This window comes from Ceratocystis lukuohia, assembly GCF_044167205.1.
Source record: "Ceratocystis lukuohia strain C4212 chromosome Unknown Supercontig6_pilon, whole genome shotgun sequence".
Taxonomy (NCBI): Eukaryota; Fungi; Ascomycota; class Sordariomycetes; order Microascales; family Ceratocystidaceae; genus Ceratocystis; species Ceratocystis lukuohia.
Window position 1 is genome coordinate 1196784 of NW_027263525.1, and position 14694 is coordinate 1211477.

At 47.0% G+C, this 14694-nt stretch overlaps 2 protein-coding genes across 2 annotated transcripts; one reads left to right on the forward strand and one right to left on the reverse strand.

Annotated features, from left to right (window-relative positions):
* Positions 1-4648: 4648 nt before the first annotated feature.
* HOO65_060287 (Acetyl-CoA carboxylase) lies at positions 4649-11695 on the forward strand (the record flags this gene model as incomplete). The annotated part of the gene is made up of 4 exons (XM_071003578.1): positions 4649-4807; positions 4959-5224; positions 5293-11203; positions 11264-11695. 4 exons carry the CDS (start codon positions 4649-4651, stop codon positions 11693-11695), a joined length of 6768 nt encoding a protein of 2255 aa, XP_070857637.1.
* An 850-nt stretch (positions 11696-12545) lies between these two features.
* On the reverse strand, positions 12546-12994 carry HOO65_060288 (Altered inheritance of mitochondria protein 1; the record flags this gene model as incomplete). Its single annotated transcript, XM_071004092.1, has 2 exons — positions 12546-12615; positions 12666-12994. 2 exons carry the CDS (start codon positions 12992-12994, stop codon positions 12546-12548), a joined length of 399 nt encoding a protein of 132 aa, XP_070857638.1.
* Between the last annotated feature and the right edge of the window lie 1700 nt (positions 12995-14694).

Genomic DNA, 14694 nt, shown 5'->3' on the forward strand with positions numbered 1-14694 from the left:
CACAAGCGTCTTCTAGCTGTCTAGTGGTTTTTCTTTCTTACATGCTGGCATACTATATGCATACACTACTATTGTCGGGCTTCTAAACAAAACGATACCCTCATCGTATGTGTCATCATATTTGTCGTCTACCACATCACAACGGTAACCTGTGTTCTACCTACCTATCCGGCAGTAACTTGCCATCCATCCAGCTTTCTCTATGTTGCACTGTTTCGTGTTGCGCTCTTAGATCGCATTATACCCCTTGATTTTTTTTTTGTTTCGTTTTCTATCTCTTGATGGCTTCGTGAGTTTGGAACATTCTCCACAAACACTAGCTGGGCGGGCAAGTTGGAACGGCTGACTGGCCTTTCTGCAAAACAAACGGATGAGCTATTCTGGATTTATGCTTCTATTCATCTCACTGTTGAAGCCTTGCCGTCGTAACGTCCTTTCTGTTTTTACTTATTGATTTAGTTATGACGTTTCCTTTTCCCTCGATGTTGCCGACTTAGAGACACGAGTTGTCCATTTCTAAACAGACTTGTTGTCTGCTTCTCTTTTAGGAGGGGAAGAAGTGCTTGACTATAGGGTTGTCTTTTCCCTCTTTTGTTTTATACTGTATCAAGTTCTTTCAACTCTTTTTTTTCTTGTCTTTTTCGCATTGCAATAACGGTTACGAACGCTTCTGAATTGACTCCTTTCTTTTTCTTCTGTTTTCGCTTTGTCCTTTACTTCTGACGTTGTTCTTTTTCACCTACTCTTTTACTCTCTCTACGCGTTGTTTCTTTTGTCAATCTCCTATCTCATGGTTTTTTCTCCATATTCTTTAGCTCCTTGTTCGGTCCTTTTCCAGTCTTTCACTTATTCGCCTTTCCTAGGTCTGAACTGTTATTATACAGTACGCCTTCCAGAAACATGCTTTACTAGCTTTCGAGAACCGGGGGTGTTGCCTCAAACTTGTTGTTGAAGAAGAGCGAAGAGGAATATGCCAACTGGAGCTCAGAATGTCGCACATGGCTTTATTTTTTCTTATTTTCCCTCTTTCTTTTCCGCTCTTCCACTCGTTCTCTCCTTTATTTCCTCCTGATTGGGTGGCTGTCAACTACTAGCTTTATATATACACCTTTATGTTTTCTTTTGTTATATGAATAACTTACATCCTCAAGCTGGCTCTGTTGTCTTGCGGTGAAGCGTGAAATAACATGACGAAACAGACACTGGCCTTTATGGCTCCCGTTTGCCTTTATTGAGTGTTCTTGTATAAACCCTAACTAACCCAAAGGTTGATTTATCTTCGTTGCTGTTTTAGGGATTTAACATTCTTTCCACAAATGTCTAATTGTTTGATCACTGAGTCCTTTCTTCCATTTGATTCTGTTTTTTTAAAGCCAGGCTTACATATTAGGAATTTTGTCATTGATTTCTCAGAAAAGAAGTTGAGTTGGGGTTGGGGTGCGTGCATGGTTCACTAGGCATAACGTTGAGCCCTGAAATTCCTTTGGCCCTCTATACTTTGGAGGCAGGGAATATACTGTGGCGGTCGTGCTCTACTTTCGCAGCCAAGCGGAAAAAGAAGGAGGCTTTGATGCCTGAACGGGCTCAAGGTTCTAGAACGAACTTGCAACGATGACTGCTTGTGTAGCAAAAAGGGAAGGAATTTGGGGGTTTGGAGTGTATGCGCTGACTAGAAAAGGGGATTTGAGATCCTTACAGCTTTGCACTTGCCTGATTTGCTTTGTTTTCTCGCATTTGCCTGTGGTTTCCGAGTGACAAAGGCACGGCAAAACTTGAGGCCCGGAGTTGTATGTTGGGGATTTGCGGGCCTCTGTTTGATCCTAGGTGATTATCTTGATAACAAACTTTTTTTTGGTCGCTTTTAATTTTTTTCTTTTATTTTTTCCGAAGGTGCCCGCCACTTGGGACTTTAGAATGACGTCAAGATAGAAATTCTTTCTATTTGTCCATCAAAGGCTTTAGTAACCTGTGATACTGACAGCTAACGCATCTTTGATTCTCTTGTTCTTGGTTTCATTGACCGACAGAGTTGAATTGACGTTCGTTTTTCTATTGCCTCGTTGTCCCCCCCACTTCCTTGCCTATTCTCATCCATTCTTCAAATCTGTGCAACAGACCCACTTGCTCGGGATCTTTGGCTGGGTTGAAAAATAAACCCCCACTTTTATAGCTGCTTTCTAGAGACTTGGTCTAGACCAGGTCTACCTTTTTGCACCACAAAACTGGCGGAAAAAAGCTGCTTGGCCTAGGGAGGTCTGTTTAAGTTGAAAGTTGAACGGCTGTTGAATAGTATTAAGCCCAATGGGGTTAGTTTGGCGAGAAATCCAAGCAAAAAAAAGAAGGCTAACCTGGTCTGAGGGGCTAGGAATGGGAAAGAAGCGTTGAGGTTGAGATTGTCTGATTAGACAATGCAACAGCATATGGGTGCATACATTGGTTTTTGAGTGCTGATGAGCTCGTAGTGTAAACTAATTTGACCTGTATCGCATTTATGTATGATGATAGCTTGCTGGGAAGGAGATTTTCCTTTCTCTCTCTCTCCCACTGACTCGGCGTCATTGTATATTGAGGCTCGCTTCAGCTCAGAAGTTTATTGATTGTATTTAATAGTATCCCCTTGGCATCTCGGACCTTCCCCTCTCGTAGGAGAGAGCCTAAATGTTGTCACTGTCCTACTACTAACTTTTGGGTCCTTGAACTGGCGAGTGGCGAATGACCGTCAGAAAGTTGAGTCGGACTTTGGGTGTAAAGATTGCGAGGGAGACGAAAAAAAAAAAGCTTCATCAAAGTCCGTCCATTTAAGAGACAAATTGGATCAATAAATAAATGATATTTAAGAAAACCAGAGCTGATTGTTCCCCAACGGCAAGCAAGAGCCCACCTCAATCCCACCCTTAACAAAACAACGGGCTCCCCCAACCCCCTGTCTGACTTTTCCCTACACTGCTATTGGGCCTGACAGGCTAAGACCACAATTAACTGAGGACAAGTCAATGCTGACAAAAAGAACAGCACGGCTGCGGGGCTGCGAATAATGTGAAGAGACCTCACCAGACAGGAGAATGCAGTTATTTCAGCGACCAGCCAACACTTCGTTCAACCCTATAGGGTCTACTACCGTAAGAATAACTGTAAGAATCACTATGGACTAGGTCATGGTTGATGCAGCGTTATTGGTGTGTACTGGTGTTCTCGCCTTGCCATGTTTATGTACACTTACAAGGCCTGTATCTATTCAAAGCGATCCGTCAAGTGGTGTAAGAGCTGCGGCTGTGAGAACTTCCTTTCCATTTTGTCGTCCTGCCCCTCACTATGTGAGATGGCATTGTTTTGCTTCAAGCTGGAACCCTCACTTTGCTCCGACAAGGTGCCTGAAGCTTGGCTAAAAAGTCATTTGACTGTCCCCTTGTTCTTCATTATTTTTCAAATGTGATGGGATGCTGAACAAAGGAGGGGGGTCGAATCGAATTAGGTGCAAAGTTCTTACATCTTTTGTTGCCCTTCATGCTGACAGGTAAAATAGAATACTGTAGTACGTTCCCATCAAATGCTACTTGAAGGCTGAGAATCACCATGTTGAAAGCCCCAGTGGAGCTTGTTGGTATTTGCAGTAGCATTAGTAGACCGGGTAGGGCTTTTGCATGTGGTTACTGGCCAACAAAGCACCTACCTGCCTTGAAGGCTATGTGCACCAAGGGCAAACGGAAAGATAAACAGCCGGCCAGGGTTCCTGCCACTTACAGCTGTGGCCCATTCAACTTCTGTTGACTTGTTGATCAAATTTGGCATTTTAGCATGGATTTTGGTTCTTACATATAGCAAGTAACTTGTCCACCACTGGCTCATGTTCATGCTTTCCCTCTAAAAGAGTTCCTTCCTTCTTTTCAACCGGACTTTCAATTTCTTATTTCTGCAATTGAAAAATTTCCTTCCACACCCCTCCCTATATCTTATTTCTCCTTCTCTCCGTCTCTCTAATCTGCCCGATCTCTTGCTGTAGAGAGCATTTTGTTTCTATCTAGTCTCCATCTCTTCTCCTTGCTCATCTTGTATGTATTTCAATTCTAATCTTGGTCTTGATTCAACGTCAAAATCAACAAGCCTCCACTCTACAGCCGCTCCACACAAACAAGGACAACCAAGCGAAAAAAGCTTACTCCCTTGTAGCTTTTGTTGTTGGCTCTCCCGACACCACCACCCATAGCCCGCCGCTGCCTTTTACAAAACCTTTTTTCTTTTCCTCTCAAACTTTTTACCTTGACTTTATTTTCTGTCACATCCGACCTGCGAAGTTGGGGCTTGCTAACTTCATATTGTCTAGCTTTTAGGAGCCTCAAAAGTTTCCGCTTCGGATCTTTTTACGAATCGAAGAATCCCAACGGACATCCCCCACTGATTGCTTCGTTGCGTCTAGCTTTAAGCTCTTCAATATTGCCCAGCAGCACTCAACCAATCCAAACCTGGTACCAAGAAGCACCCATCGAAGCTCCCACGCCTTCGAGATCCACGACCTTGCGTTTCCACCTTTCTGCAGCTTCTCGAGTCCTTCTACCAACAACCTTCTCCTTCCACGCGGATGAAGGTCTGGTTTCTTTTATCCAAATACCATTTTTAATCATATTCCTCCTCTAAAACGTCATAGCCCACAATGACTGAAATCCAAGATTCCCAAACACTTGCTGTGCGCAGTAAGACTAAGCGCTCCGTCGGCGATCACTTCATCGGTGGAAACTGCTTGGAAAATGCCCCCGCCTCCAAGGTCAAAGACTTTGTTGCCCAGCATGAGGGTCACACTGTCATTACTAACGTAAGTTTTCTCTAGATTAGCTGGTTTGGAGATCCCATAATTTTTATCTCCAATCTGGGAATCGTAACCCGTGGAAAAAACTTTCAAAAATGGCCCCTTGTGGCACGAAAAGCAAAAGTCAAGTCTTTTAACACTTTCTTCTTTTATCTAGGTTCTCATTGCAAACAACGGTATCGCCGCCGTCAAAGAAATCCGCTCCGTGAGAAAATGGGCGTACGAAACGTTCGGCGACGAGCGGGCCATCCAGTTTACCGTCATGGCTACCCCCGAAGATTTGCAGGCTAATGCTGACTACATCCGCATGGCTGACCATTATGTCGAAGTCCCAGGTGGGACCAACAACCACAACTACGCCAATGTCGAGCTTATCGTTGATATCGCAGAACGCATGGACGTCCATGCTGTTTGGGCCGGATGGTAAGCTTGAATCCCAAGACGATGGTCATTTTTTTGGTTTTCGAATTCAAGTTCTAACATCAATTTAGGGGTCACGCCTCCGAAAACCCGAAACTGCCCGAATCTCTTGCCGCTTCTCCGAAAAAGATCGTCTTCATTGGTCCTCCTGGCTCTGCCATGAGATCATTGGGTGACAAGATTTCATCTACCATTGTTGCCCAACACGCCAAGGTTCCCTGCATTCCGTGGTCTGGTACTGGCGTGGATGAAGTTATCATTGATCAAGAAGGGTTGGTCACGGTTTCTGATCAGGTTTATGGTAAGGGTTGTGTTAACTCATGGCAAGAGGGTCTTGAACGCGCCAAGGCAATTGGGTTTCCCGTCATGATCAAGGCCTCAGAAGGCGGTGGTGGTAAGGGTATTCGCAAAGTCGAGTCTGAGGATGGCTTCGAGGCGCTCTACAAGGCCGCTGCCAGCGAAATTCCCGGCTCGCCTATTTTTATTATGAAACTTGCCGGCAATGCCCGTCACCTGGAAGTCCAGCTTCTTGCTGACCAGTACGGAAACAACATTTCACTATTTGGCCGCGATTGTTCCGTTCAACGTCGCCACCAAAAGATTATCGAGGAGGCGCCTGTCACAATTGCCAAACCTGATACTTTCAGAGCGATGGAGGAGGCTGCTGTTCGCTTGGGTAGACTAGTTGGCTATGTGTCTGCGGGTACTGTGGAATACCTATACTCTCATGCCGACGACAAGTTCTACTTCCTTGAGTTGAACCCCCGTCTTCAGGTCGAGCACCCTACCACTGAGATGGTTTCTGGTGTCAACCTGCCTGCTGCCCAGCTTCAGATTGCTATGGGTCTGCCGCTTTGCCGTATTCGCGATATCCGTCTGCTCTATGGCGTTGACCCCCGCACTGCGACAGAAATCGATTTCGAGTTCAAGGACCCTGAGAGCGAAAAGACCCAGCGCCGCCCTCGTCCCAAGGGTCACACTACCGCCTGCAGAATTACCTCTGAGGATCCTGGTGCTGGTTTCAAGCCTTCTAATGGTGTGATGCACGAGCTAAATTTCCGTTCCAGCTCAAACGTCTGGGGTTACTTCTCCGTCGGCTCACAGGGTGGTATTCACTCTTTCTCTGACTCTCAGTTCGGCCATATCTTCGCTTATGGTGAAAACCGTTCCGCGTCGCGTAAGCACATGGTTATCGCCCTGAAGGAGCTCAGCATTCGTGGTGACTTCCGCACTACTGTTGAGTACCTGATTAAGCTTCTGGAAACTGAAGCTTTTGAGGACAACACCATCACTACCGGTTGGCTTGACGAGCTGATTTCCAAGAAATTGACTGCGGAGCGTCCCGATCCGATGTTGGCTGTCGTTTGCGGTGCCGTTACTAAAGCTCATATTGCTAGCGAGGCCTGTTTCAACGAGTACCGCACTGGTCTAGAGAAGGGTCAGGTTCAGTCCAAGGACCTCCTCAAGACTGTTTTTGGCGTTGAGTTTATTTACGAAGGCTTCCGCTACAAGTTCACCGTTACTCGCGCGGGACTAGACTCTTACCATTTGTTCATCAATGGATCCAAGTGCACTGTCGGTGTTCGTGCTCTCAGTGATGGTGGCCTACTGATTCTTCTGGACGGAAAGTCTCACAACGTCTACTGGAAGGAGGAGGTTGGTGCTACCCGTCTGTCAGTGGATAGCAAAACCTGTCTTCTTGAGCAGGAGAATGACCCTACACAGCTTAGAACACCCAGTCCGGGTAAGCTGATCAAGTACACCGTTGAGAATGGATCTCATATTAAGGCAGGCCAGACCTTTGCTGAGGTTGAGGTTATGAAGATGTACATGCCCCTTGTTGCCCAGGAGGATGGTGTCGTCCAGCTAATCAAGCAGCCTGGTGCTACTCTTGAGGCCGGTGATATCTTGGGTATTCTTGCGTTGGATGACCCCTCTCGTGTCAAGCAGGCCCAGCCTTTTGTCAGCAAGCTTCCCGTCTACGGCCCCCCTGTCATTACTGGCAGCAAGCCTGCTCAGCGCTTTGCCTTGCTTTATGGTATCTGCCAGAGTATTTTGATGGGTTACGATAACTCTATTATCATGCAGTCTGCCCTTAAGGACCTTATCTCTGTTCTTCGCGACCCTGAGCTGCCTTACAGTGAATGGAATGCCCAGTTCTCAGCTTTGCACGCTCGAATTCCTAATAAACTGGATACTCAGCTTGCCCAGATCATTGAGCGCTCTCATGGTCGCCAGTCTGAGTTCCCCTCTAAACAGCTTTCTCGTGCTATTAACAAGTTCTTAGATGACTCAATTTCTCCTTCGGATGTTGACCAAATGAAGACTACTCTTCTTCCCCTGACCGGAATTTTGGAGACCTATGCTGAGGGCCCCAAGGTCCGTGAGCTAAATCTTATGAAGGACATTCTGGAGCAGTTCTGGGATGTGGAGCGTTTGTTCATTGGCCAGAAGCAGCAGGAAGAAAGTGTCGTCCTGAAGCTTCGTGATGAAAACAAAGACGACATTGCCAAGGTTGTTCAGATTGTTTTGTCTCATAGTCGGGTCAACTCCAAGAGCTCGCTAATTCTTGCTATTCTGGACGAGTACCGTCCTAACAAGCCTTCCACTGGCAACATCAGCAAGTACCTGCGAGAATCTCTTCGCAAACTAACTGAGCTGCAGTCCTCCCGTGCTACCGCCAAAGTTTCTCTTAAGGCCCGGGAAACTATGATTCAGTGTTCGCTTCCTTCCCTTGAGGAGCGCACGGTCCAGATGGAGCACATCCTGCGTTCTGCTGTTGTTCAGTCGACCTATGGTGAGACTGGCTGGGATCACCGTGAGCCTAACTTCGATGTCATCAAGGAAGTTGTTGACTCCAAGTACACTGTTTTCGACGTTCTGGCCATGTTCTTTGCCCACGACGATTCTTGGGTTACTCAAGCTGCTCTAGAGGTCTATATTCGTCGCGCGTACCGTGCTTACAAGCTTCACGATATTCAGTATCACTTGGATGATGTTGACAAGAGTCCTCTGTTCATTTCTTGGGAATTTTCTTTGCGCAAGCTTGGTCAGACTGAGTTTGGCATGCCCCTGCCTTCTGCAATTCCTTCAACGCCTGCGACTCCTATTAGCGGCGAGTTTGACTTCAAAAGAGTCAACTCCATTAGTGACATGACTTACAAGCTGGCTTCTGGCGAAGAGGAACCTCGCCGCAAGGGTGTTATTATCCCCTGCCGTTTCATTGAGGATGCTGAGGATCTGATTTCTAAAGCCCTTGATACTCTTCCTTCTTTTAACAAGTCTTCTTCAGTTAACCTTGTCAAGGATCTGTCCGACAAGCGCCGTCCTCCTGTTACTGAGAAGTCGGGTGAGCTTTCCGCTGTTGTGAACATTGCTATTCGCGACAGTGAAGGCCAGGGCGACGCTGATCTGCTGGCTCGCATTGTCCCTATTGTGGATCAGTATAGAAAAGAATTTCTGGCCCATGGCGTCCGTCGTATTACCTTCATGTGTGGCCATAGTGACGGCTCGTACCCTGGCTACTACACCTTCCGTGGCCCTAACTACCTGGAAGATGATTCTATTCGTCACAGTGAACCCGCCCTCGCTTTCCAGCTGGAACTGGGCCGTCTCTCCAAGTTCCATATTAAGCCTGTCTTCACTGAGAACAAAAACATCCACGTATATGAGGCTATTGGCAAAACTGTCGAGACTGATAAGCGTTACTTCACCCGTGCTGTGATTCGTCCTGGACGCCTTCGTGATGAGATCCCCACTGCTGAATACCTCATTAGCGAAGCCAACCGTACTATCAACGATATCTTCGATGCCCTTGAAATTATTGGCAACAACAACTCTGATCTGAACCAGGTCTTCATCAACTTCACCCCTGTGTTCAACCTACAGCCTGAGGAAGTTGAGCACTCTTTGCAAGGTTTCCTGGATCGCTTTGGTCTCCGTGGCTGGAGACTGCGTGTTGCTCAGGCTGAGATCCGGATCATCTGCACAAATCCCGATGGTACCCCGCTGCCCATGCGTCTTGTCATCACTAACACCTCTGGTTACATTGTTGATGTTGACATCTATGCTGAGCGCAAGTCGGAGAAGGGAGAATGGGTCTTCTACAGCTTGGGTGGCACTAAGGACAAGGGCCCCCTGCACTTGATGCCCGTGTCTACTCCCTACGTTACCAAGAACCCTCTACAGCCTAAGCGTTACAAGGCTCATCTGATGGGTACCCAGTACGTGTACGATTTCCCTGAGCTTTTCCGCCAGTCTATCCAGAACTCTTGGACAAAGACTGTCAAGAAGAATCCCGCTATTGCTTCTCAGCAGCCCAAGACCGGCGACTGCATGACTTTCAGCGAACTTGTTCTTGATGACCATGACAACCTGGACGAAGTTAACCGTGAACCCGGCACCAACACCTGCGGTATGGTTGGGTGGATTTTCAAGGCTCGCACTCCTGAGTACCCTACTGGTCGTCGCTTCATTGTCGTAGCCAATGACATCACTTACAAAATTGGGTCTTTTGGTCCCAAGGAAGATGGTTTCTTCAACAAGTGCACTGAGCTTGCTCGCAAGCTGGGAATTCCCCGTATTTACCTGTCTGCTAACTCTGGTGCCCGCCTGGGTCTTGCTAATGAGCTGATGCCTCACTTCAAGGTTGATTTCAAGGACCCCGAAAACCAGGAGGCCGGCTTTAATTACCTGTACCTAGATGATGAGGCTAAGAAGCGGTTTGAGCGTGATGTCATTACGGAAGAGATTTCCGAGAATGGCGAGAAGCGCCACAAGATCATCACAATTATTGGTGCTGAGGACGGTCTTGGTGTGGAATGTCTGCGTGGCTCCGGTCTGATTGCTGGTGCTACTAGCCGTGCTTACAACGACATCTTCACCATCACTTTGGTTACTTGCCGTTCCGTTGGTATTGGTGCCTATCTGGTTCGTCTGGGTCAGCGTGCTGTTCAGATTGAGGGCCAGCCCATCATCTTGACTGGTGCTGGTGCCCTGAATAATCTTCTGGGCCGTGAAGTTTATACTTCCAATCTCCAACTGGGTGGTACTCAGATCATGTACCGCAATGGTGTTTCACATATGACCGCCAATGACGAGTTTGAGGGTGTTTCCAAGATCATCGAATGGCTTTCATTTGTGCCCAAGGAGCGTAATGCTCCTGTGCCTGTCAGCCCTAGCTCTGATCCTTGGGACCGCGACGTCATATACACGCCTCCTCAGAAGCAGCCTTACGATGTCCGTTGGATGATTGCTGGTCGTCACGAAGACCCTGATTCTCCCGACAGTGCCTATGAGCCCGGTTTGTTCGATAAGGACTCTTTTGTCGAAGCTCTCGGTGGATGGGCCCGCACCGTTGTTATTGGCCGTGCTCGTCTTGGTGGCATTCCCGTTGGTGTCATCGGTGTGGAGACTCGCACTGTTGAGAACATCACACCGGCTGATGCCGCCAATCCCGACTCTATTGAGCAGGTCGCCAACGAGGCTGGCGGTGTTTGGTACCCCAACTCCGCCTTCAAGACTGCCCAGGCCATCAAGGATTTCAACAAAGGTGAACAGCTTCCTCTGATGATCATTGCCAACTGGCGTGGTTTCTCTGGTGGCCAGCGCGATATGTACAACGAGGTCCTCAAGTATGGCTCGTACATTGTTGATGCCCTGGTTGACTACCAGCAGCCTGTCTTTGTCTACATTCCTCCCTTCGGTGAGCTCCGCGGTGGATCTTGGGTCGTCGTTGATCCTACTATCAACCCCACATACATGGAGATGTATGCCGACAAGAACGCCCGTGGTGGTGTTTTGGAGCCTGAGGGCATGATTGGCATTAAGTTCCGCAAGGACAAGCAGCTGGAAGCTATGTCTCGCCTTGACCCTACCTACGCTGACCTGAAGAAGCAGGTTGACTCTGGTGCCGAGACTGATAAAGAGAAGCTCCAGGAGCTCAAGTCACAGATGGCGGCTCGTGAGAAGCAGCTGCTTCCCGTGTATAATCAGATCGCCATCCAGTTTGCTGATCTTCACGACCGCGCTGAACGCATGAAGGCCAAGGGTGTTATTACTGGTGCCATTGAGTGGATTAACTCTCGTCGCTTCTTCTACTGGCGCCTTCGCCGCCGTCTCAACGAGGAACACATTCTGCGTCGCATGATGCCCTCGCCGCTTTCTAATACTACCAATGGTATTGTATCAGATGAGAAGACTCGTAGTATCCGTGAGCGAAACCTCGAGCTTCTGGCTTCATGGTCTAGCATTGCCGACTTCAAGGGCGATGACCGGGCCGTGGCTGAGTGGTACGAGGCCAACCGCAAGAGCGTGGCTGATAAGGTTGAGCACCTCAAGAATGAAAGCCTAGCTCAGGATCTGGCTGCTTTGGTGCAGGCCAACAAGAGTGTTGGTCTCAAGGGTCTGCGTGATGTTCTTCGCACAATGCCTATTGAGGAGCGCGAAGCTGCTCTCAGCTTCCTGAAAGAGTAAAAGACGGCAAATTTTGTTGAGCTGTTTGCAACAAGTGATTTCCTTTTACTTGTTTTCTGCCTTACGTCATCATTGAATGGCGGGACATAGTATATAGATGTTGGATGACGTTTCTTTGTTTCCTTCTTGCTTGTATTTTCTTAGATATTTTGTTGTACCTGCTTATTTCTCGGTTTTTAGCATTTTCTATTTGATTTCGGCGCACCCTTCAGGCCTTTCAATAGCAAAATACTAGGGAAGCAAGAGGGGGAAGATATGTGGAATCTTGGCCTCTCTAGCCGGCTTCACAAGGCATAAGTACCGTGGGATACTTGGCATTTATTGTTTAGCTAGGACAGCTTCTGGATTTTCTGTGAAGAAGGTATTTGGAGGGGGCGATGAAGACGAAAAATAAGGATAGTTTGTTTGATTTGCACATGGAAATGGATTTCATCTATCGTGGACAGTGTTCATTCGTATATGTTGTTTAAGAGTTTCTATCTTTCTTTTCTTTGACCAACAGGTCTATCTATAGTGAAGTACGTGTAAAATCTTGAGCATGTGTCTTGCTTGGTATCAAGCATGAGATAACGACGGTATGTCTTATCTTATTCTAGTTCTAGTTCTATTAGTTGAAACAAGGGTGGAAGCATACAAACTTGGTTTCGAGATGGCTATCTATTCTACGCCAGATTATCAAGCAGTTCAGCCACAAAAGTATGGCCTCGCCATCCACTACCACAGCACAGCTTTTCACGGCATGCTTTTGGTAGGCTATAGCCTTGCAGTATCGTAAAATATCCCTTACTGCCTTCATACACACCTTGCCCAGCTCTTCAGTTCTTGTCTCGTCGTACAAATGGCCCACTCTCTACTGCGTGATGTGAGGGCCTTTATTCAAGCAGCCCGCGTCCGGAGCTGCAGGCCATGCCAGCTCTTGACTAAATGGCCCAGAGCCGTATTTACTAATCTCTGCTGCTTTAATACTGACAGGCCTGCAAACTTGGCCGAAGCAATCTCAATTGCATACATGGACCCGCAGCCGCCTGAAACATCACGCACAAGCAGCGCCGTTGGTGAGAACTCGCTCGCCAGAATGTCCCAGACCTGGCTCTCGGCCTCGTCCAGCTCAGCGGGCTTGGGGATATTGAGACGCTGCGGCGAAGTTGAGAAAGCGGAGAAGGTGCCTCTAGAGGGGGTCGGCGCAGCGCATATAGTGACGGGTGTTTGGCATGACATCGAGAGGGGCTTTTGCGGAAGGCCGAGCCAGGGGCTAGTGAAGCCGCGCAAGCTAGAGCGTAGGAGGGTGCGTGAAAGCATAGTAAATTGCGCTGATGATAAGGCAAGTCGCAAAGCAAACAGACAGACTTTGAAAAGAGAGTCCAATGAATAACAGATCGAATGGCCCAATAGTAAGAAGAGGGTTATGAAGGCTGGGTGGGGTGATTCACCTAAGAAGCCTTGCCGATTGGCAACACAATTTTTTTTTTTCACAGCGGGCGCTGTAACTGCAATACCCATAATACAATTAGCTGCGATAAGAGGTCTTCTTAGGGTTGATTGAGCCACAAATTAGGGGTTAGCATGTACCCTTTTTGTTTTGTTTTATTTTGTGGATGATTGATCCGAGACCCCAATTTATTTTATGCGCCCCTCCCTAGCTAGTCTTGTTTTTTTGGCAATTACTACGTGGGCATCACGTTTTGCTACACGGGCATCAAGCTTATGTGGGTATCACATTTTACGCACTCTGATTGGCTTTAGCTTACAGATACAAGCCCCACAAAGGCGGTAAAGGTAAAGCATGTGCACTAACAGCCAGCCAAATCTCAAGGATTCTTTACAAGTAGCAACACTACAACTGCTGTGAATTTCTTTCTCTGGAAGGGCCATTTCACAGCTCTTGTCTCTATAATGTTTATTTTAACTGTCTTTGCATTCAAATCTAATCACTTGATTCTCATTCTCTAACTAAAATGCAATCTCTCTCTCTACTTATTAGATGCAGGACTTGATGTTCTTCAGTATCCTTATCTATCCTCCTCTAGATCTTCCCATTCTGAGAGGATTATCCCCCAGCTCCCAGGCGACCTCAGCCTCTATACAGTCATTACTCCAGTCCAAATATAACATTATCTCCTCCTTGGTTCACTCTCTCAAACTAGCTGAACTAGTGCAATACTTTTTTCACGTAGTTACACATGAAGTTGCTGGTATAGGCAACTGGCTGTCATGAGGTTGGTTTCCTTGGCAGGGGCTGGCTGGCATCATAGTAACATAGGCTTAAGAAATCATATTTCATGTCGGAACAATCTACTGAATTCAGTTATATTACTTTTGAAGTCACTCGTGATCCTGTACAACCGCACGTGGAACCGTGCTGGTATACAGATTGATCGAATTGGTGAAGCTTGTCTCTCTATTCTTTTTCTAAAGTGTTAAGTTCTTCCATCATGCACTACTAAGCTGGAGTATTCATGCTCGGGTTTACCTAGGGTTAATCCGACTGAAGGCAGATTCCCCACAATACCCATCCTCCATGTAGTTTATCCAACATTTCATCCAACATTTTAGCATAATGAATGAAGTCTTCCGCACAATGAACATCCCGTGCACCCATGGGGCCCCCCCTTACTAGCAACGTAGATGTAGCAAATACACTAGCTAGATAGAGGTAAATAATGTAGTGGGAATTATGCATTGAATAGCTCTGAATATCTAAGGGGACATGCCTTTGAAGTCATTGTATGGCTAACCTGATGACACTTGCTATTTTGAAGCTTTCCTTGTCGTAGGCTCAACATTCTCAAATCCAAATGGCCCACACTTCGTACATGTAACTGGCTGAGTATCTGTTTTGAAAGTCAGGCATTCCCATGGCTCTAATATAGGTGGTTGCTGAAGTTGATTTTGTTTTAGATGCCAATGGGGATGAAAGTATTGAAGGAAAGATTCTGGTTCATCTCTTGAAGTAGGCACATGATAGATCAAGAGAAGAAGTGAAAGAACAGGTGCAAGTT